The sequence below is a fragment of the Xiphophorus hellerii genome, chromosome 7 (assembly GCF_003331165.1).
Source record: "Xiphophorus hellerii strain 12219 chromosome 7, Xiphophorus_hellerii-4.1, whole genome shotgun sequence".
NCBI classification, from domain to species: Eukaryota; Metazoa; Chordata; class Actinopteri; order Cyprinodontiformes; family Poeciliidae; genus Xiphophorus; species Xiphophorus hellerii.
The window spans coordinates 25907559-25929800 of record NC_045678.1 but is presented as its reverse complement, the minus strand read 5'-3'; the positions used below and the strand labels follow the sequence as shown (position 1 = coordinate 25929800).

The 22242-nt window shown below is 34.5% G+C and overlaps 1 protein-coding gene across 1 annotated transcript in view; it reads right to left on the bottom strand.

Moving 5' to 3' along the window:
* Window positions 1-22242, bottom strand: part of pth2ra (parathyroid hormone 2 receptor a) — a 51279-nt gene that overhangs the window by 4994 nt on the left and 24043 nt on the right. The window contains exons 7-12 of the mRNA XM_032568816.1: window positions 21775-21928; window positions 16210-16270; window positions 13484-13550; window positions 9826-9920; window positions 6070-6208; window positions 118-159 (exon numbers count right to left, since the gene is read on the bottom strand). Of these exons, the coding sequence (XP_032424707.1) occupies window positions 118-159; window positions 6070-6208; window positions 9826-9920; window positions 13484-13550; window positions 16210-16270; window positions 21775-21928 (558 nt within the window). The remainder of the gene's footprint in view (window positions 1-117; window positions 160-6069; window positions 6209-9825; window positions 9921-13483; window positions 13551-16209; window positions 16271-21774; window positions 21929-22242) is intronic.

Below are 22242 nucleotides of genomic sequence, written 5' to 3'. Positions count from 1 at the left end.
ACTTTAAGATATTTTAGCAAATTCTTTTGCAACCTGTAAATTTATACTGCTATATTTATATTTGCTTTTAGCATTTGCTCTCCAATAACTATGCTTACAGAAAAAATATCAACTCACCTCTCCGTTGCAATAGCAATAGATAATGGACACAAAGAAGCCCTGGAAAAAAAATAATGCATCTTAGTAACTCAGGGTAAAATGGATTACACTATAATTATAATCACATGTTCCATATGAGGGCATCAGAGAAACAGAGAATGATGCCAAGAAAGGCTTAAAATTACCAGCCACTGTCTATTTGCTTCTCTTGATACAATAAACAGAAAGAAACCAGATTCAGATTTGTTCTTCCATGCTTTGCTGTGTGTTGATTCAAATCATGACAGGGACAAATTAAAAGTATGATCCCTGTGAAAATTGAAGTCATTTCAAAAATCACATCACAGACATTTCACCTTCTTCATGGAGCAAATAATCTAATATTGAAAAATACTGAATATTGAGAAATACACAAGGTTAGACCAAAATACCTTTTCATGGTAAAGACAAAAAAGTCTTTGGAAAAATCATTACACCAACACCTACAAATTTGAATTGCAAATATATACGATAGACCAACCAAAAGTTGGTGTTTGTGGATACGTCTCTCCCAGTTTTGCAGATCGAGAGACAGAAAAATTGCACCCATTCTTGGACTGATAAAATCTGTGAACATCCAATTTTTTTGTTGATTTTCTTTTGAACTTTGATTGGGCCATTTTAAGACATAACACATTCTATGGTAACTGTCTGATTGTGATCCTGCTCAAAAGTGTTTCGTAATTTCCATATTTTCAGCTCCAATCATCGTCCGCTGACTATGACCAGCTTCCTCAACCCTGCTGAAGAAAACAGTGTTTCCATTGGACTTTGTAGAGATTGTAAACAAGTATTTTTGTTTGTTTTTCTATAGATGTGGATTTTTGTATACAATGGATTATTAGGGCCATGCTAAGAAAATTTAAAAAATAAAATTATGAAAATAACGTCATACAATTATTAGAATAGCGTCACTATTGTGAGAATAAAGTGAAAATATTACGTTACTGGTAATATGACTTTATTCTCGTAATATGACTATCATATTATTACGACAATATTCTTGTATAATTTGCAATATTATGACTTGGCTCTATTCTCGCACCACTTTATTCTCATTATTTTTTTTTTTCTTAGTATGGCTCTGTCGTGATTGTCCAGGTACTCAGGTTTTATCCCCCTGCCTAAGAACATGCTTAATAATAATAGTAATAATAATCTTATCCTATAACTTGTACAGTCTCCACTGAAACACTGACTAGGAAATAAGCAGTTATAGGCACCAAATGGACGAGCATACAAAGCTTCACCTTCCATTTCTAAGTCTTTGTTTTTATAATCTTTGATGTAAGATCTCTCCCTTTGTGCAAGTCAATTTTCATTTAGGCTTTAAGATGCTTTTGCACTTGTACCTTTTAGCCAATAAGCTTTATAAGCTGCAGGTCAGTGTGTTATTTGTGTCATTAGGTGGCAGACTAATTTTGATCTTTATTATACAACAAAATAGCATTTTACCATTTACCATCACAAATGCAAGAATAGTGTCCACATCAAATTCACTACCAAATGAATTTGATGTGGACACTATTCTTGCATTTGAGGAATGTCAGTCCCTTCACTGATGGGATTTCAGTGAAGCAGAAATCCCATCAACCTTCACTGATGTGATTTAATGGCTAAGGGGAATAAAAAGGTTCCATCCCTCTCAGTTTATTTAATTTCTGTTTCTGTCAGTAAGACCTCTCCACCTGCCATCTGTTACGTAATTTGTGGAATGATTATTCATGATTTATGCATTTCAAGTAAATGTAATAAAAGAGTAACCTTTCTTATTAAGGAATCAGGAAAAATTTTTCCACTTTTTAAAACTATTTATGAAAAATCTACCTACACAATAATTATACACCTGCGTGAGTCATAATTTCTGTCACAAAGCTTTATTTTCAGTTTCACGCCTCATGAATATGAAAGGATATTTTTATGTACTGCTGCTGTTCTTCAGTTCATCCATCTGACTTTATGTTACCCACTTTGGTCACGCTAATCTAATAAATTCTGACACCAATTAAAAATGACGAACATACTTTTTTAAAACAATCCTTGAATAACTGGAAAAACAACAACAACCGGGGGTTTTTAAAAATTATTTTATTCATTAAGAGGTAAATAACATCCTAAATAACCTAACCTTGTTAAATTATAAATATGTATTATACTCTGATTAACCACATTTTGGACAGCTGAGTTCAATTTTATTATTAGTACTGAATACTGATGACCTGAAGAATCAAGAAAGCAATTAAACAGACAATATAAATAAGACTAAAAGGTCTCAAAAGGCAATATGACTCTTTAATTATCAAAATCCCCCCTAAACCTCAAAGCTGCTTGTGCCACCAAGCCGACAAATTTTTGTGATAGCTGGTTATTTTTGTTTGATGTAATTTTTGACCCACTTTTGCAGAATTGTTTTAATTCACCCTTATTAGATTGATTGTTTTGAGCCCATTGAAGGTCATTTCACAACATCTCAATCTGATTTTTGTCCGGACTTTGACTAGACCACTCTGGAATCTTTACTTAGCTTGTTTTTCAAACATTCAGATGCAGATTCAATCCATAATTCAAGTATGTTTTAGCTTAAGGAATTACATTTGAAGAAATTCCTGGTAATGAGTAGAATTAGTCAAGGTCCTGAAGTGGCAAAGCAAACTCAAACCATGACACTGCCACCACCATGTTTTACTGTTGGCTAGTTTTAAGCCAGATTTAAAGGACACACCTTTCAAAAAAATCCACTTTTGTCTCGTCAGTACACAGAATATTTTCCCTAAGTTCTTGGGGATCATTGTAGCTTTTCACTTACTGTGACGGTTCATCACTTCATGTTTCAGCTTTAATTGTACTGGAGTTCCATAGCCGTAGAGATGACTTTGTCCTTACTGATAAATGCTAGGATCTTTGTTTTTTTTAATCTCAAAAGCTACTTTAGTTCCAAGCATAAAGAACAGGGGAAATTACTTTTTCACATGGAGTCAACTTAAAAAAAAAAAAAAACAAAGCCTGCAAGGTGATATTTGCCTGATAATCTGCCACATCCAAGTGTAACAAATGAGAAAAACTACAAATCTGTAAAAGGGAGCAATATTTTTCCACAGCACTGTAACAGGGAAAAGCAGCTGCTTAAATCCATTTAAGAATGAAAAATAAACGTATCCACTGCAACTAATTTATTGACGGCCTGTCAGAAGTCTTTTTTATTAATCATCAGAAGAGATTCAGTGACACACATAGCATATCTAATGTTACGTTGGGACTTGTGTCACAAAGTGTGATGTTACACATAAATAATTCCCTAAATATTTATTCTTTTGAAGAAATAAATTAGATATCAAGCAGACATCTGATGTGCTTTGGTGTAGATGTTATTTTCTACCTGAAGCAGTGAATGATCTGGGTTTATGGGATTTTTGACTATATTGTTTGCAGCAAAAAATGCTTTTGTTGCAAATGGATTTTGTGAATTTTGAACACTGCGACCATTTCTCCATCACAAAACGCTCCTGAGTCAGAGCCACCCCAACCGTGTCAAATGCAAAAAAAAGATTGCACATCATACTTGGTCGAATGAATTTCCAGCCCATCAGTTTATAATGTTGGGTAGAACGAAGGTGCAATATTTAAATCTGCTGAGGGACAAGTTGAACTTTCCAATGGTGCAAAACAAACAATTTTAACTGTTTTCAATTCATCAATCTTTGATTAGTGTAATATGTTTTCACCAGATCTGAAACATTTAAAACATGATTCTGCCCAGTTGTTCCACTGTCCAAATATTAAAAAAACTAGATAAGTCTTGGGTAAATGTCACTTTATCACAAATTTACTGGTGTCATTGTGTAGCTAAAAAGAAACCAGGTTAAATAAATTTCCCAGCTCAGGATTTGTCTTTTGTTTTCAATATTGGTCAAAACGTTTTCTGTTAAACTGATGAACTCCTGAAGAACTGCAGTAGAAAGCTTGTCATTATAGGTTACTCTTCCAAGTAACCTCATCGTAGGCTCATTGTTTCAGCAATAGTGACATGTTTTAGTCTGAAATATTTTCTCTACACATGTAATTAAGTTTTTACTGCTCAAAAGAAAGTGATAATGTGGCCTAAAATAAAGGCAGCACTGATTCTAACACACAGAATTGCTCATTCAACTTAGGGTGAGCTTAATTATGAAAGGGAATCAACCTCATTATCATGCTTCTTTCCTGCATATTAAAGTGAAGTAATAACTCTGACACTGACAGTCACCCAGAGTAATTTATACAGGCTAATTTTGGATTCCTCCCACTGCATGAAGTGGAAATGAAAAGGTTACTAAAAACCTTTGCATTGACAACAACACAGATCTCAGTGTGTGATCTTTGGTTATTTCTCTGCAGCTCCTTTCACAAAGATTGTCTATCTTGTTGTGTGATCTTGCAAACAGTTAATAATAATGAAACACTTTTCTCTTTGCCTTTTTCTGACAGAGCAGTGCATTGTTCGCTTAATAAGCAAAAGGGATCCTATGATTATAATGAAGCGATTCACAAACAAAGAGTATAAAAAGTCTCTACTGTGTGAAATGACAGGACTACTGAATGCTCTTATTTATTTTCACAGGGGATTTTATATCCAAGTCATGCATTATCTGCAATGCAGAAAATATTGTGTAGATGCTGGACTTTGTATGCCTGAATGGTTTTGTCAGCAAATAAGTTTGTGAAAATCAGCTATTCCAACTTTAAACATTATTCTATACCAACAAAAATATTCATACCCCTTGAACCTTTTCACATTTTGTCACAACATAACCACAGACTTCAATAAAGCTTAATGGATTTTAGTCCTTTCAAAGATGAAAGTATATACTTTTGTATTAATTTCTACAAATAATAAAATTGTGCACTATGTTGTTTCCAAAAGTTAAATTTTTGTCTCAGTTTTTTCCACATGGTTTCTGGCTAATTTCATATCAACAAACTATTTTTTAAGTAGTTGTTTTCTACTCTTAGACTTATTTTTGAGTCATGCTAAAAGGAAACAACAATCAGTTTCCTATCAGAAGTCAAAAAGTTTAATTTACAATCTCTATAATCCAAACTCATCTGCGTGTGATTTCTTGCTGTAACAAAACTGTTCCCATCATGTTTAATCTGCAGAATCCACTGAGTTATTGTAGAACCGCAAAGTAAATGTGACTGTGGTCATTTGTAATTTAAGAGCAAAAATATGATTTATCACTTCTATTACATTACATAGTATAGTAAAAAAAATAAGAGTTGGAAGTATTAAACTGTGGAAGAGCTGGTGATGTTTCATTTCTGAGCCATATTAATTGTGCTACAGTTTTAGAAGTCTGTGTGAACTGGAAACATCTAGCACACCTGCTGATTAACATCACAAACTAAGAAATAATTAAACAAATGGAGAAGTCTGATCTTGACATAATCAGAGTTCTCCAGAACAAATTGAGTCGTCACCATGTACAATATCAGTGCAGCTACAGAACAAATGAAGCAGTCATCTGTTCCTGATTTATCCACCTGGGAAAATATATATATATATAAAGACACTTGGTTCAGAAAACAAACAACCTACAGCAGAAACCAACTCCTGAGTGTCAGGGAAGTGAGGAAAAAGTATGAGCATTTATCTTTAGGTGTCAGGGTAACAGAGTCTGCAACAGAGAGGTCTCACAAAATGCAATCAAGAGTATTTTAAACAATAAAACAAAAACATAGGGACATGTAAAGTACATTAAGTAGAGCGGTACAAGGTAATGCTGGTTAAAAATAAATAAATAAAACATATCAGTGCAGGAAGCTCTGCTGGTGCACTGCTTCATTCTGTGCCTCGATTTTACAAATAAATGCTACCCAGGAGTTTTGTTTTTTGGGGATTTTTTTCTTCTTCTTTTGCTTATGTAGCATAACTGAAAAGTAAGCAGAAAGTACCTGAAAGGAGTTGAAGAATAGCTCACAATACATGCGAATCTCCCAGCTTGGTCCTTTGAATGTGTGAGGCAGTCCAACGAAGATGATGTAGTGGATGCCAAACACCAACACCAGCACAAGGGTGGACTTTGCCAATTTTCTGTAGAAGCAAAAACAATATATTTATAGTTGGAACCAGATGCTTACACACACACTTTTTCCTCTGCAACTTTTCCTTTTATCAGTGAGTATAAACAAAATTATTTCTAGGTTTTAGGTATCAGAATTATGATGTGTTATTTTAACTACCGCCTTTAAAGTCAGAAGTTAAGCATTTATATGATGGGAGTTAAAATATGGACATTAAACATATGTGGGGACACAGCTGGTACACCTCATTACCGGACATCTGACAACAAAAATGTCATGTTTTCATTAGCTGTTAGCAGAAAATGATAATAGTTGACAGAAATAAAGACTTGGTAAGTAATTTATATATGTTTTACGTTTTACATAGAGTTAGGAAGGTAGTAAAAGTCATCATTTTAAAAATTAAGAATTAGTCTCAGTACTGAAGACTGAATCGTTATGTCTCTAGCAAATATGCTGGTCTAAATTTTTCCAAAGCATAACACCAGTTTAGTATTCACATCCTACATGAGGCAAAATAATTGTATTTACAAGTAAATCCAAATCAATAAAGTGTTTGGTTTGATCTAATAAATCCAAATACTATGGAAACTTTCTTGAAGAACATGTAGGTGGAGAGTCTTTTGCACTTAGTTAGATTATTTGCTCTATTTTCAGGTTTTTTCAACTCTTAGAACTATGAACTCATTCATTTTCACATTTTGTTTTAATTCTTATCCCTGCAGACAGAAAGCAACAACACAGAAATAAGAGGTAGACTGTGATTTATTCCCCTTTTCAATTGAAACAAATGAGCCTAGCAAGCAAGCAAGGGTAACTCAAACAACCCACCTCCTTCATGTGCATTAATATTCATCTGTCATCCTCAACACAGATTTCTTGAAACTTAGTTTGGCAAAGCCATTCTACAAGCTTCCTGGTGCACTACTAGCTGTCACACTATGTTTGACCTAAAGGTTAAAAAAATACTGATTCTGATCTAAAACATTACAGACGATGATACAAACACAGAGCTATGTGATAAGTTTGTGAGGGAGTGTGACGCACCAATAAAATAGGATTGTTCCCTTTAAACCTGCAAAATGAGATAAAACTGTAATGCTCTGATGTTAGATGAGAAGCTGCTATCTTCATCAAAGAATCAATCCAATAAATTAAAACATTTTTTCCATCATCCAGAATAGAAAAATATATTAGTGACATTAGCGGGAGTGCAGCGAGAGCAGCTAGTTTAATTTGAAATCTTCTTTTTGATAGACAGAAATGAAATGTGTGTCTGTTAAAGATTGTTATTTGAAGGGATAAAAATATGTAAAAGGAAAGTAAATATGGTGACATTTAAGAACTGTATTGGATAAAAGTATAAACAGTTGTGACTGATGCAACAAACAACTGAACATTATTATCATCGTTCAGCTTTGATTGTACCTCTAAATGTGCCTGTTGAGTCTTTGGATTCATAAGTAATCTTTTGCCCATCAGTCAAGACATCTTAATTAACAACAGCCACTTTTATAACTCATAAATGGTCCAACTGGTGACACATAAAAAAATACATGAAGTCTTTACATCTGAAGTTGTGGATTTGACTTGCAAGTACTTTCCTATTTGCTTGCTGAGTAGCTTTGATTATCAGTTACATTTGCTTTAATCACTTCACTTCTTTTTTAGAAATAATGACATCTATTGCATCTGACATGTTTATATGGTCCCCGGTTCGTCACCCCTGATCACAATCATTTATTCTGATAAATTGTCATCTCAGCTACATAGAATGTCTGCACCATTCAAAGTGGGACTCCTCTTGGTTGATACGCTATAATTATTATGTTTTTATCTGACATGCTGACGCCAGCACCAGCAGGGGAGGGAAAATACAGATAATTACAGATGTAGGAATGTGTGTTTGTGTGTGTGTGCGTGTATATCTGCATAGCTCACATAATGAGAGCTAGTTTCAACTTTCAACCACAAAGTCAGAATCAGCTTGACAAAACTTAATTCTCTGCTCTTACATAAAGGTGAAAACTTCCTTCCTTGGGATCAAAAAAAAAAATACTGAACAATTTTATTGGTCAGTCAATAAAATTAGGCCAACTTGATTGTAACATCTATCTCAAATAGCACATCTCAAAGCAGAACATGCAATCTTCACACAGAAAGGCCCAGTTAAGATTCAGAGGACTTTGCTGCAGTTCAAGTAAAACTGATGTTTGTTTTGTTTGTTTTTTGCTTTAATCAGGTGAAAAATTTCTGACCAGCTACGTAATCTGTGTAAAGACAGAAAGTAATTTTTTTAAAGCATTTTAATTAGTTTCTTATTTTGTTATAAATATTGTCAGGTATTCTTTGATTGACTACACTGTTCCATGTAACTGAGTAACCTCTCACAAATGTGAGAGGTTTTAAATAAATATCCTAAGAAATATTTTTTTTTTCTTCCTTGTGTCAATTACCGAAAGTATCAGATTATGGCAAGAAAAAAAAGGTTAATTGTGGAGTTTATTGTCTAAACTCAATGCTGGTGTCTGTATTTTCAGTAGATCAGTGACATTTTTAAATAGGATAAAGATCACTGCCTATTTTTGCAAATAAGAGTAAGAGGGAAGACATTCAGCAAAGGTCCCAAGGCCTGAAACAAACTACCCCAGAGAGCTGAATAAAGGACTAAAGGCCGAATGTATTTATGGTGGTGTAAGATGATTTCCACTAAAACATCACACACCACCTTTGCCAGCTTATTTACATCAGTTTAGTTCTCTTCTGTTCACCCAAAACAACTGCTCTCATTCACATATTCAATTGCACTGAACAAGTGAGTTAGAAATCTTGACTAAAATTATTAACTGCTGCAAATGTGATGCAAATCGTAACTTTTTTTTTTTTTTTAATCACATCTACTGGCAAAATCACTCGCATAAAGAAAAGACAACATGAGGTTCTGAGGAAAAATCTCCAATAGACAGAATGTACTAAGCTGTACTAAGTTTGTCTCTGTTGACATGGAGACTCCAGCAACAACAAAATTGAGGTGCAAAAACAGAATAAGTTTCCATGTTTGGGGCAAATTTCGTCAGTATAAAGTGATTATAGAAAAGCTTAACAGAGACTTTTCTCTGTTAAGACCCTCAATAAAGGGTCTGTCACAAAGAACCAGTCAGTTTAGAAATATTGCTGCTCTTTTCTGCAAAGAGTACCAACAGTTTTCTCCTTAAAAAAGAAAAAAGCAAACTATGTCCTTCATCTACTCATAAAGATGAAGATCATTTCAAAAAGTATAATTTCAGTTCAAAATTGAGTGTCACTCACATTCATTCATTAGACTAGGTATTAAGAACTAAAAGCCTTGATTGCAATATCGCTAGCATTCAGAGTTGGTTTCCAAAATCACAATAAAATTATTTTTTGTTCATCTTATATTAAAATAAAACAACATAACAGTTGTTATGTTGCTTGTGATACATGCCTCTGACAAGCCTACACCTATTAGAAAGAAAATCACATTTCCCTTTCTACAAACTCAGTACATTTATGCAAGTGCATACAGCAAATGTACAGCTATACAGTATAACACAATGTAAGTTTTATAAGGTAATTTTTGTAAATTTTGACCAATTTAATGCAAACCTGTACTGCTTCCTGGTGTCATATCTCCCTGCGTTTGTCTCTCGAATCTTTGTGGCCAGCACTCGCACGATGTTCACAAACAAAATAAAGTTGAGCTGAAAAGGAAGAGGAGAAAATAGAAAACTTTTGGAATTGTGACGTAAATGTTAGGGACACAAACTAAGAAATAAGATGATAATTAGATTTTTCTTTTTTAGAGAAAATGTTCTAAAGATGTGATTATGTAAATCAAACGGAGGCCAAACAAATCTCCTCCTCTGTGAAGATTATACACCAGAATAACATCAAAGGTTTACTGACATTCCACTTAATGCAGTACATGAAGGAGCTGTACCTTTAATAAACCCTTGTCATTTAAAAAAAAAGCTGTTAATCATACGGATGGACAAAGTGCAATTTCTACTCAGTTGCTGCTCATTACCATCAGTATTATTTTAAGATCAATGAAACTGAAATAAAATAAGAAAAATGCACATTAATTCTTTCGCTTTGTGCAGACAAATGTGAATAACATTATAACATGACATAAAGAATATAAAGCTTCCCTTTACCTTTAAGTTTGGACTTCCAGTGACTAATCAGAACCATTTGTTTTCCAATGTAGAATGATTATACAACAAATGACTTAAAGAAATAATTTTCATTTCAAAAGGAAATTGGTATCACCAGACAACCTTCAAGTTTTTTTTATTGGTTATGAGGAATTTATAATATGAAACTCAATCTCCATCAACTAATGTAAATGATAAGCATAAGAGAAAAAGCTCCAGTCTGACCTCTAGCATAGAAATACTGTTTTCAGCTTGTATAATATGTTGAACATATGAGCCACACAACTTGCATTTTGAATTTATTGCATATCTAACAAAACATGTATGAAGTAGTTGGATAGGATGGTATTACCATAGTTTCTGGGATTACAATTTGTTAAAAATCTGTCCAAAAAATGAACTATTGATCTCTTCTGATCAGAAAATATCTTCAAAGGAGAGATTTGTGAGTTGACCTGCTGAAACAAAAATCTTTGACTCTACCTCAGATGGATGAACGATAAATCTTTGTGGCAAAGAGAAATGCGTTGAAGGCAAGAGACGTCCTAGATATATTTGTTTGTTCTTCAACAACATAAACATTATATAGGTACTCATCCTAATCCAGTCAACGGCTCAGTCACAGCTTCCTAATTAGTAGAACCTATATTGAGGTTTTCCATTTGAAGCTTTGTGCCAAGCTAATTAACGATATGCGCTGAGAGAATTGAATTCAAAGCGGTTATTTAACTTTAATTTTTATAAACATTTTGTAAGTATTATCATAGAATAGGGCCAAATGCTCTTTTTGGCAGCTTGCCGGCTCAGCTGTCGGTCACCAGCACAAAACGTTCTTTCATAGTGGCAGTTCAGACCCCAGCTGTTTCACATGTTCAAGTGTCCTTGGGCAAGACACTAAACCTCAAAGATAATGTGCAAATACAGTCGACACACAAAGAAGGGTTGAAGGAGTGTGTGTGTGGGAGGGGGAGGCGTGTGGGCGTGTGTGTGAATGGATTAATGGTAAACTGTATAAAATGTGCTATATAAGAGCAGTTGGTTTATCAAAGAGACAAACAGACATCCACGCTGTGGCCAATTTGCAATCCCCAAAGAATTCAGCATGTAGGTTTCTGAACTGTGGGAGGAAACGGGAGCACCAAGAGAAAATAGATTCAAGCACGGGGGACAAAATGCACCACTTAGAATAAAAACAAGTCACAATCTGCTTTTCTGTGATCGAGCTTACAGCTACACCACAATGTTATCCAAGACCCTTTCGCCCAGTTTTAGTACACTTCGGTGTTTGCTAATAAGAAATTTTCTGTGTCAATGAGCAAAGATTACTGGACCAGATTTCTAATGATTATAGTAAGACAGACTATTTCCAGCATGTCCGCTTTCTTAACGAGTCTTCAGGGTGAAAATATCTGTTAAATCAAGCAGGACATGCTAATAAAAAACAGCAGGTGATTAGAATCAATAGATTTTTACAGTTGCAAATTGATGGAAACTTAATTATACAAGGATGTATAAAACAGCCTTCACAGTAGGATAATAAACAAGGAAACATTTTTTTAAATATCTTATTAATTTAACTGTTTACAACTATTTTAAGTACAAAGGCTCTTCTGCCTGGGAAAAGAAAGACATTGAAATATGTTGTTTCAAATTGTAAAACATGAAATGTTTTTTTAAAAGCTGTTTCAGAAATGCTTTTGTATAACATCAAGGTAACCGTTATAATTTAAAAATAATATTTGTTCTTCTACAATGGACCCTTGTTTTCCAATACACATCCTTTATATGTATATCAACATTTATTGGACAAAAAGAAATTCTAAAATATAAAAATTTAAAAAAAGTAAGTTTGGAAAAAAATTTCCAAATGATAGAAAAGGCGGTCTGGGCCAGTCTTTGTAATTACTGATTTTCCTAAATTTCTTTGCTGCATAATTGAACTCTTGTTGTCTTTTTAGAAAAACCACAGATCATTATAAATATGTTCAACAAACTCTACGGAGACATCTCGACTTAGGGTTAATTATTTCATAACCACAAATGTAGCTCGTCACACCTTTAAGTACTGTACATAACCGTTGGCTTGGAGAGAGTCAATAAAAATTGTAATCAAATTTAATAAGTTATTTAGGTTATTCAATCATCAGGGATTTCAGGAATCCCTGATAATTTATGGAACTTCTTTGAAAAATGCTTCTGTAAATATGTGGACTGTGGATGCTGACATTAGCGTTGGGGACATCTGTGCTTCTGTCCCCAAGGCTAACTCCTTTTAGCACAACTTGCACACAACAATAGTCTTTTACAGTGTCCATGAGGTTGTTTTCTGAAGCAAAAATTGCTAGCAACATCGTCCATCGATGTTAGCAAGTGTCGAGTGTGCATCATATTTATAGGCATACTAGAAACACAATTAAAAGGTTCCAGCTCTGGGCATTTGTATGTAAGAAAAAATTCTCAAATTAATTACGTTTAAAATGTAGAACCTGTTGAAATCAATGTAATTAATAACTGAAAAGGTTAGAGTTGAATCAGAATTGGGGGTGACAAAAAAATCTATGTTTCTTCAGTAAAAGTGTTTAGGATGATGTGGGCAGTAACTCAACAAAAGTGAAAAATAAAATAATTTAAAACCTCAAACATTTATTAATAAGAGAAAATTAGGAGAGAAATTTAGCATTTTCTCAAGGGAGTTCAGGGAGAACCTGTGGATGAGGGCAAAATGACTCCTTTGATTTCTTGAAGCGCTTCAAGAATTGTCATCTATACAATAATCAAGTTACAATTACAAGAGATCGCTGTTGTCAAGTCCTACAATACTGATCTTCACTTTAAATGCCACTTTAAACTTCGAAGGGCAACAAAAAGGTCATGTTATCATTTTAGGGAGTGGCAGTGACTTGTTTGGGCTCAGGGCTTCTGTGACGATAGATGACTGAATGGTTGAATTATTTTTCTGATCAGAGAAATCAATCATTCAAATTTTAACCTTTGTGGAATGTATGTTGCAGGCTAACAAATCTAGATTCTGTCCATTTTTTCTTCCCCTTTACATACAAAACTGACAAACATATGCCTTTTAATCAATTAATGCTGTTCATACTTACCCCAATTGCTGTCAAGATAGGAACCTGGTAAATCCATTTGACGTTACCAGCACTTAACTCCCAGCACCTGATGATGAAATAAACAGAAAACAATTAGGCTGTGAAATAAGTTTGATGTAAAGGTTAAAATGATATCTTGTTTTGGTTACATACTATGAAAAAGTTATTTAATTATCAGAAAGATGTCCCAGATAGAAATCCACTAGACCTGACAATACAGTGTCTGCAACACATATTGAAATGGATGACAAAGATGTGTAGATACCCTTATAATCGATTCCTCTTTTATATTATTTCACACAGACAACTTTAGAAAAGTGCAACCTTTCGGTTCAGTAGATTTATTCAGCGGGGAGAGAAAATGTTTAATCAGAATAATCCCTCAAAATTTCATCCATATCCCTTGCAGGGACTCAGGTAAGCTGGTGCTTATCTCCAGCAGTCTTTGGGCTAAAGACATGGAGCACCCAAGGTAGGTTGACATTACACTGCAGGGCAATGCAGAGAGACGCAGGGCAAACAAACATAGTCACTCACTCCTGGGGGCAATTTAGACAGACCAGCTAAAGCAACACTTTTCTCAACTGCAATTTGTATTTACACTTAAACTTTTGATTTTTCTGGGAAATCTTGAAATTGTTTCATAAATCCATGCTTTTTTAATTACCTAGGGTAAACATGCAACATTGGAGAGATGTTGAGTTATAAAACATATTTTGTGATTATGCACAGGGAAGATTGTCTGGTTGTTTGGGGGCATGCCAAACCTTCTCTATCCAATAAATTCAATGCAAACATGCTGAGTTAACTGAAACAAAACAATCCGGTTGTGAGTAAAGATACAACTTTCAACAGACCAAAGATATGTCGAGATATGAATTTTTGGTCACAAACATTTCAGTTTGGTCTGCTGTAAAGCAAAGGGCACAAATGTGAAAAGCACTTCATGCCGACTAATTAGTACAGCAGAGGATCTCTGATTTGGAGGGCTTTTCTCCTTTTCTTTTTCAAATGCATACAAATAAGAGTACATTCCATAATCAACTGTTTAAAATGTCAAGAAATTATAGACATACATTTGGTGGCCTTGGCTCATAGGGTGTGCCCAAATCAACATAAGAAAAATGGTTCAACAGCCTAAATCAATCTTTTTCCAGTGGGTACAGATGTCCTCAGATCTAAATCTTATAGAAAACCCTCACAGAGAACCATGGAGAAGAAATCAAAAGAGAGGATACAGGGCAGGATTATCTAAAGCAGGAGTGCCCAAATCCAGTTCTCTAGAGCTACTATCGTACAACATTTAAATGCAACCCTGTACCGACTCACCTGGTCCTTTCATTAGCTTTCAGCTCTGCCAAGACCTACTAATCAGCTATTCATTTGATTCAGGTGTGCTAGAGAAGGGAAGTTTCAAAAAGTTGCAGCATAGTAGTTCCTGGAGACTGGACTAAAAATGAATGGTCGAAGATCTTTCCATATCAAAGGTGGCATCAACTAAATATTTACTGTCTTTTCTTAGTTTTTTAAAACAGTGAAGAAAAAATCCAAAGGCCACCTGCCACTTTGACAGACTACAGTTCACACCCATAACCACTTGGGGCAGATGCAAAGACACTCTCAACTTCATGCACAGAATACAGGTAACTAAAATCAAAGAAATTATTTACATGAGAGCATCTGATGGTGTCCAGCATCTTGTCAGACCTGGACACCATGGTTAATGCTTTCTGCTATTTGGGATTTTTAGACCAACATCACAGTCCCCATAAAAGGTCATCTATTGGAGGCAAAGCCCTCATGACAACTGCCTCTGCAAACATTTGATTCCTCCTGGCTCATAATGACCAGAAGGAAGTTATGAGATTGTGCGTTCACGCCACAGAAGGTGAATTGTTCATATTTTATTTACTGCGACCACAGTCCCACATTAACATTTTTATTAATGTAGGAAATGAAGTTACATTCATCTGATTGATGTGCGATGGCACAATGGTTTCTTCAGCTTATTCGGGTTAATTATTAATCAAAATGAATAAAGTTAAGTACGACACATTGATTTTCATGATCAATTAAAGGTTGAATTTTTCCAAACTTTGTGTGTGTGGGGGGGGGGGGGGGGTGTTAATGTAATAAAAGATTTATTTTCAATGAAAGACTTCATTCACATCTTTATCAGTGAGAATTGGTGTCGTATATCAGATCCAAACTCAACTTTTCAGCTTTTTCTTTTCTAAAGTATTTCCTTTCTTATTGACAGAAATTTCTCTCATATTCTTGATTTTTTTATTATTATTATTTCAATGAAGAGAAAAGGAACGGTCTTTGAGAAGCAGAATAATTTCTTTCCTGTAAATAACAGTAGGAAGGATGTTCTTTTCATCAACTGTAGCTCAAAACAGGCGCTGAGAGAAGTACTAAGATTTAACTTCATCTTTTCACAGCAATTACTCCCAGTGCCACCTGTTGCATTGTGTGTCTACTCTTGTTCATAACTGTGTTGCATATTAAATTAAGCAAGTATAATTGGATTTCACGGGTGACTCAAATGTCACATGAATTAGACTGTAATTGTGCAGTCGCCTTTTGTCTCTGTTATATTTGCTAATAGATGGGTTGTCTTGTTCCATTGATTACAGTTCAATCTTTAATCCTTTTATTTCGACAAAGACAAAAATATGCAAATAATGTCAAAATAAATACTCATGCAATTTGTAAACGTGTACCTTGCGTCTGCCAGCGTTGCCCTGATGATAGCCCAGATTGCGACAAACACGGCAGGAACACCTGAAAGTACAAAACAAGATGTGACTCAGTGGATTTATTTTTTTTTACTCGATGCAACTCCCAGCTCAGATTTCACACTGCATTTCCTTCATGTCACAAGAAAACAGATACAAAGTGTACTAGAGTGCTGCGGAGACAGTAAGAGTGTATATATAATCCCACATAATGATGGTATGCTGACATATAATTACTACACACTCAGTCAACGTGACAAACGTACTTCCTATCCAGCAGCTCTGTTGCATGTCACATTTCAGCAGAAACAGCAATTTCCACACTTTTACTACCCATCAAAGCACAAGGATGCTGCAGGATTTCATGTACATTATATCTGTAAAGAAGTTCCTATGCTTCATACGTAGTTATATGTTATATAAAGTTACCAGGTGTAGTCACTTCTTTGCTGTAAAATAAACAACTCAGTGCTGCTACAGTGGAGCAGCACTGAGCACTGAATTTAGTTGGGAAGTTAAACAGGCATAACTTCCCAACTAAATTCACAAAGGCACTATTTCTTTGTTTAAGATTTGAACCATAAATCTTTGTATAACTAAGACTTCTTGTTTATTTCACCAACAGTTTCTTCTCATGCTCCACATAGATGGAAATGTCTGGTTACAAGTTCATTTTAGGACAGATTTTACAATATTGACTTTAATTTTCAAGGGCCTCGATTCAAGCTCCGCCTAAATAAGTGGATTATTAAAGCCAGATACTTCAACTCAAGCATTGACATTGTTAAGCCAAATTTTGCTCATAGTTCCAAGAATCAGATATAAAAATTCAGGGGAAAGCTTCCTTTCTTTTTATATTATCTTGGACCTTAAACAATCTATCTTTTTAGGATAATTTTCAATATTCATGCAATTGTTTATAATTATTTCCATCATTTGGTAAACATATACAAACAAGGTCACAGTCTTGGTTTATTTTATTGTTATTCATGCTTTCTTTTCTTATACACTAGTATGTGTATATCTGTTTTACTAATTTTATATGGCAATATTTTGTCTCTTTCCTCATTTTTTGGAGCACTTCAATTTAATTTCAGATGGGTTTCTGTTGTACAAAATCTTTTTTCTGAAGCACCAAAACAGCTTTTTTTCTTTTTTGTTTCAAAAGTTCCAAGTAACAAAATGAGGTCATGAATATTGACACCTGTCCTGCAGAGCTGGATGAGTAATTTCATCTTTAGTTCAAGATTTATTTGTATCACAAACCTGACTCACTATTTATATGTGTTTCTCACTCTGTTATGCTTGGAGTCTAAGGTTTCCAGATCAGAGATCAAGACTTTTTTTTCCGAGCATTGATTGGTTAAGAGGTGGTGCAGTCACCACCTCTTAACCAATCAATGCACTATTGTGCTTTCAGGTCTCTCTTATTTCCTCTTCTTCTGAGGATTAAATTTTATTTTTTTATTTTGCAAGTGTACAAATGTCAAGAACAGCTTCACCTGGTTTTAGTAAATTATATTATCTTTTAAAAATAAGGCATCTCTTTTAAAGATGTAATTTATTTTTAAAAATGGAAAAATCAGTGGTTCTTCTTGTGCTGCAACTATTTTCACTCTCTTGCTGGTGATTTAAAACACTAATGCATTAATCAATAATGCATATCCACGTTCATGCACACAATCACATGTGACATATCAATAAGTATGAGGGTTCAATGTCTTTCTCCAGTACAATTTAGAGGGAAGTGGTGAGGTCTATTGTCAGATCCCCGCTCCTCCCCACTGCTGATTACAGATGTTGGAGACGAGTCAGAATCAGCAGGGTTGAGCTTTAGGAAATCTGAATCTGACCAGATAACCGTAATTACTGCAGCTCTACTTTCGGCCTTTGAAATCGAACCATTCGTCAGATTTTTCTTTAGAAAATGGGGGGAAAATTGTATCTAATTGGATGGATGATGAGATAAAGTTGGAAAGTGTTATCAGCTTTACACAAGGAAACCATCACAAAATGGTCACCAAAAACAACAAATGTGAAATAAGATGATGCAGAAGTCGATGTTAAAAGCTACGTACATCTGCTGCTTTGTTTTTAACAATATTATCAGATTGCTCATGTAGATTTGATAATACATTTAAAGCACTCTTAACATAGTTGATTTTTGGATGAACTTCAAACAAATTGAATCCTAAACTGAATTTAGGATTTACAGGACTGTTTACAAAATCATAAATGCAATTGTTCCAGAAATTATTTAAGTTATTCTAAAAACAAAAAAAGTCTAAGTGTCATTAGTTACCATAAAATTAGGCTGTAAACCAAAATTTAACATATCTATTCACTTACACTGTCCTCACTCTGTTTATTCAGCATAAACTACTTTAGCTGTGTAATCAAAAGTCCAAACAGGAGATGTGACAAGAATCGCTGAAGCAAATCCTCCTCCATCATCTTCATAAGAAACCCGTCTAAATGTTAACACCACTTTTAAATTAAACTTTATTGGACTGACAAGTGCTTCGCCCATTTGTCGGCATCTATTCTGTTAGCTACAGACATCTGAATTAAATGCTTTATTTTATCTATCGCTCCAGCTAGAGAAATTAGGTCAGAAGAGCTTGCTGGCACTAAGAACGGAAGCAAATGGAGAGACACAATTATGATCTTATCGACCCGTATATAAGTGTTTCTGTAGGCTTTAAGTGTCACTGACTGTCCAATAGACACGTGTAGGGCTTCTTAAATTTTCTTTTGCACGTAGAAACCATGGAGTCCAAAAGCACATGCAAGTAAAGAACCACTGTTGATTTTTTAGAGTAGATTTTTATGCTGGTAGATAAATCTTTCACACATTTTCCTAATAAAATATCAGTGAGAATATGCTTCGCCTGGAGCTCCTTTCATCATGTCAGCAAAACCGTTCAAGCTATGTGCTGGGGAAAAATATCCCACACACACAAACACCCACACGCCTCACACACCTCATCTTTGCCATAGGCTTCCACTGAGAAAACAGCTTGAAGTGTCATTTTCTTTAAAGAAATGTATTCTGGCCTATAAGTGAGGCACATGCATATGAGAATAAGAACCAATTCAAAGGAACTTCTGGGGGAGTGGGTTGTTGTAAGACTATTGGTGTCATGCAACAATGTTTTTAGAAAGTGTCATTTGAAGTGGTGCTGATGAGAAATGCAGGTACAGCTCTAGAGGAAGTGGATGATGAAATTAATAAATTTTAGTTAACAAAACTGAAGGGCTGCAGAGGCAAAATGTCCAAGAAACAACCAGATTAATAACAAAGATAACTCTAATTAACCCAGAGCAAAACTCTAGAAGAGAAAATCCGAGATATGTGTAAATATCCATAGAAAAGTAATAATAAGCTCTCACTAAATGGTGCATTTATTAAATTAAGCTGTTGTAAATCATGTGTAATTTGTATCAGTCTTATTAGTTGAAAATATATTATCACCTAATGTCATGCTTCAAAGAAAGGAATCTGATGAATATATTATAAAAATGAATGAGAATAAAATCATTAAAAGGGACCTAATACATAAAATTTACATTTTGTTGAATTTTATGCTTCCATTTTGGTCTTGACTGCTTCTAAAAACAACTCAAAAACTAAAAAACAAACAAAAAAAAAAAACAATTTTTAACTATAAATTAATTTTTGTTTCTTTTGTGAAAAAAATACCTGTTTCAAAAATGTAAGGAATGAGTTAGAGAATGAGTTATTGTGCAGCACATTCAGAACTAAAACCAGCTGACCAAACGTAGCAGGAGCTCTGCTTCGGTTGCTAGGTAATGGGCTAGGTTTCGCTGGGTTGCTAGGTAACGGGCTGGGCTACGCTGGGGTTACTAGGTGAGGGGCTACGCCTGCTGATTTGTGACCAAACAGAATATAAAATGAATGTTCAGAGGACTTGAAAAATTTTATTTTTATCTATTTTTGGGTCTCTCTTTCAAAAGATAAACTCCATCATGTTATAGAATGAAATAACTGATTGTAATATTTTACTTTGGTCCATTATCAGATTGTGATGTCGCCTTTCTCTGGACACCAATTGGATAGGATCAGAGTCCCAATCAATTCAGTTGTTTCCCTCATAATCTAAATATCTTTAACAACCTTTAGAGATAAAGGTTGTTAAACCTTCACAACTGGTTGTAAAGAGAGGCTATTTTGGCTGCTGTAGCTTCCTTTGACCACACTGTTTAAATTTGAAAATATTTAAAGCAAAGTGCTAAGTTTTTAAAGCAAGAGGAAAACCTTTTTGTACGTTTTTTATTTCCAGATCATCTTGTTTATTACAAGGTTCCCTTACAGCTACTCATATTGTTTGTTTCTCTTTTTATTTATTCTCTCTGATAATATTGTAACTTGTTATGGATTTGTGATCTTTATTGTCAAGGTTTTATTTTGACAACATACATTTATGACTACCTTTAAGTCCTCAGTATCAGTCTGCTTATGATTCATTTGCAAAAGCCTTGTTTAACAAGTTAAAATCTTAACAACCACCATAGTATCAAGCATCAGAGAGCAGAGTTTTAGCTAAAGTTTTTCTTCTGCTGTTTTCTTAGTAATGATTTATATGCAGTTCTCATATAATACAAGTTGAAGCTAACAGAGAAAAAAGAGAACAGGACTGATTAACACAAACCAAAATAATTTCCCACAAAGAAAAGAACTAAATTGAGAAATCTATGATCATGAAGAAACAAAGCTGAAACCAGATGAAATAAAACATTAAACTACAAACGGAATAAAATGTGCAAATATTTAACTGGCCCACACATCATTTTGGAAGCTATTAAATGCTATTTTGAATTATAAATTACTTTAAAATAACTTGAATAGATCCAAACATTTGACAATGTTGATTCTGTAAATGGGATGCAATCAGTCAGTGTGCACCAAAACCAATTTGAACTGGCAACAAACAAAACATAAAAAGGCAACGATTTAATATAAAATTGTCTATCTTAATGCACGCCTCTTGCTTATTTCCAGGATTAAAAGACATTGGATGAGACAGACCATGTTAAAATGAGTTGTTAAAGCCTAACTCAGTTTCCCAATTCTCTTTTTCTTTACTGAACTTTTTCCATTCAATTATAGAGAAATCCAGCAGCTTAGATAATGTCAAAGTAGAAAGTGCTGTAAGATATTAGCAGGCTATTTGGGTCCCCTGGCACAAATGTACCATCAGAGCCTTCCTCTGCTTTGTTTTTGATCTAAAATGTGCCGCTTCTTCTCATATCTTCAGGAAGAGTCATTTTATCTCATTATGACACAACTTTAATTACTTTAACCTACTCTTTTTCATGAGGAAGACCTAAAAACATCTTCTTTAACAAAAAATATATATATATATTTCTATTTGGGTTACACGGCTGTTAAAATGTCTTATAAATGTTAACCAAATTCAATCTGTTTTATAAGGAATATAATTTGCAAGAGGCTGAGGTGCCAGCAGAGGAAAAAATAAATGGTTTTGTGGTAAAAGTGGTGTAAGAAATTGTAGGTTTGCTCCTCACCCCATCCAATGAATATGAATCCCCAGAGGTATTTGGAGTCTGAGCGAAACGCCATGAAGATGAGGCTGTGCAGGTAGAGGCCTTCCACCAGGATCCAGAAGTAGTTGGTGGCCAGGAAGTAGATGAAGAGCAGCACCGTCACCTTGCAGCCGATCTGGCGACACAGCATTCAGACTTGTCGCATATGATTTGTGTTCATTATCATGCAGCTTACTTGTTTTGCCTTTGTGCTGACACATTCATCAGCTGACCGCATTACTGCACACAAACAGCTCCTGCACCATAGGTGAGCCCAAGAGAGCAAACAGTCTGATTGCAAAGTGGAAAAGCGTTACTGTATAAATTTGCATATGAATGAAAAAAGGTACACAAGTGAACAAAGTAAAATCATAAATTCAAGCTGATGATGGATGGAACATTTGAGGCAACAAAAGTATTTTCCTACCACATAGTGCTTCCACAAACAAG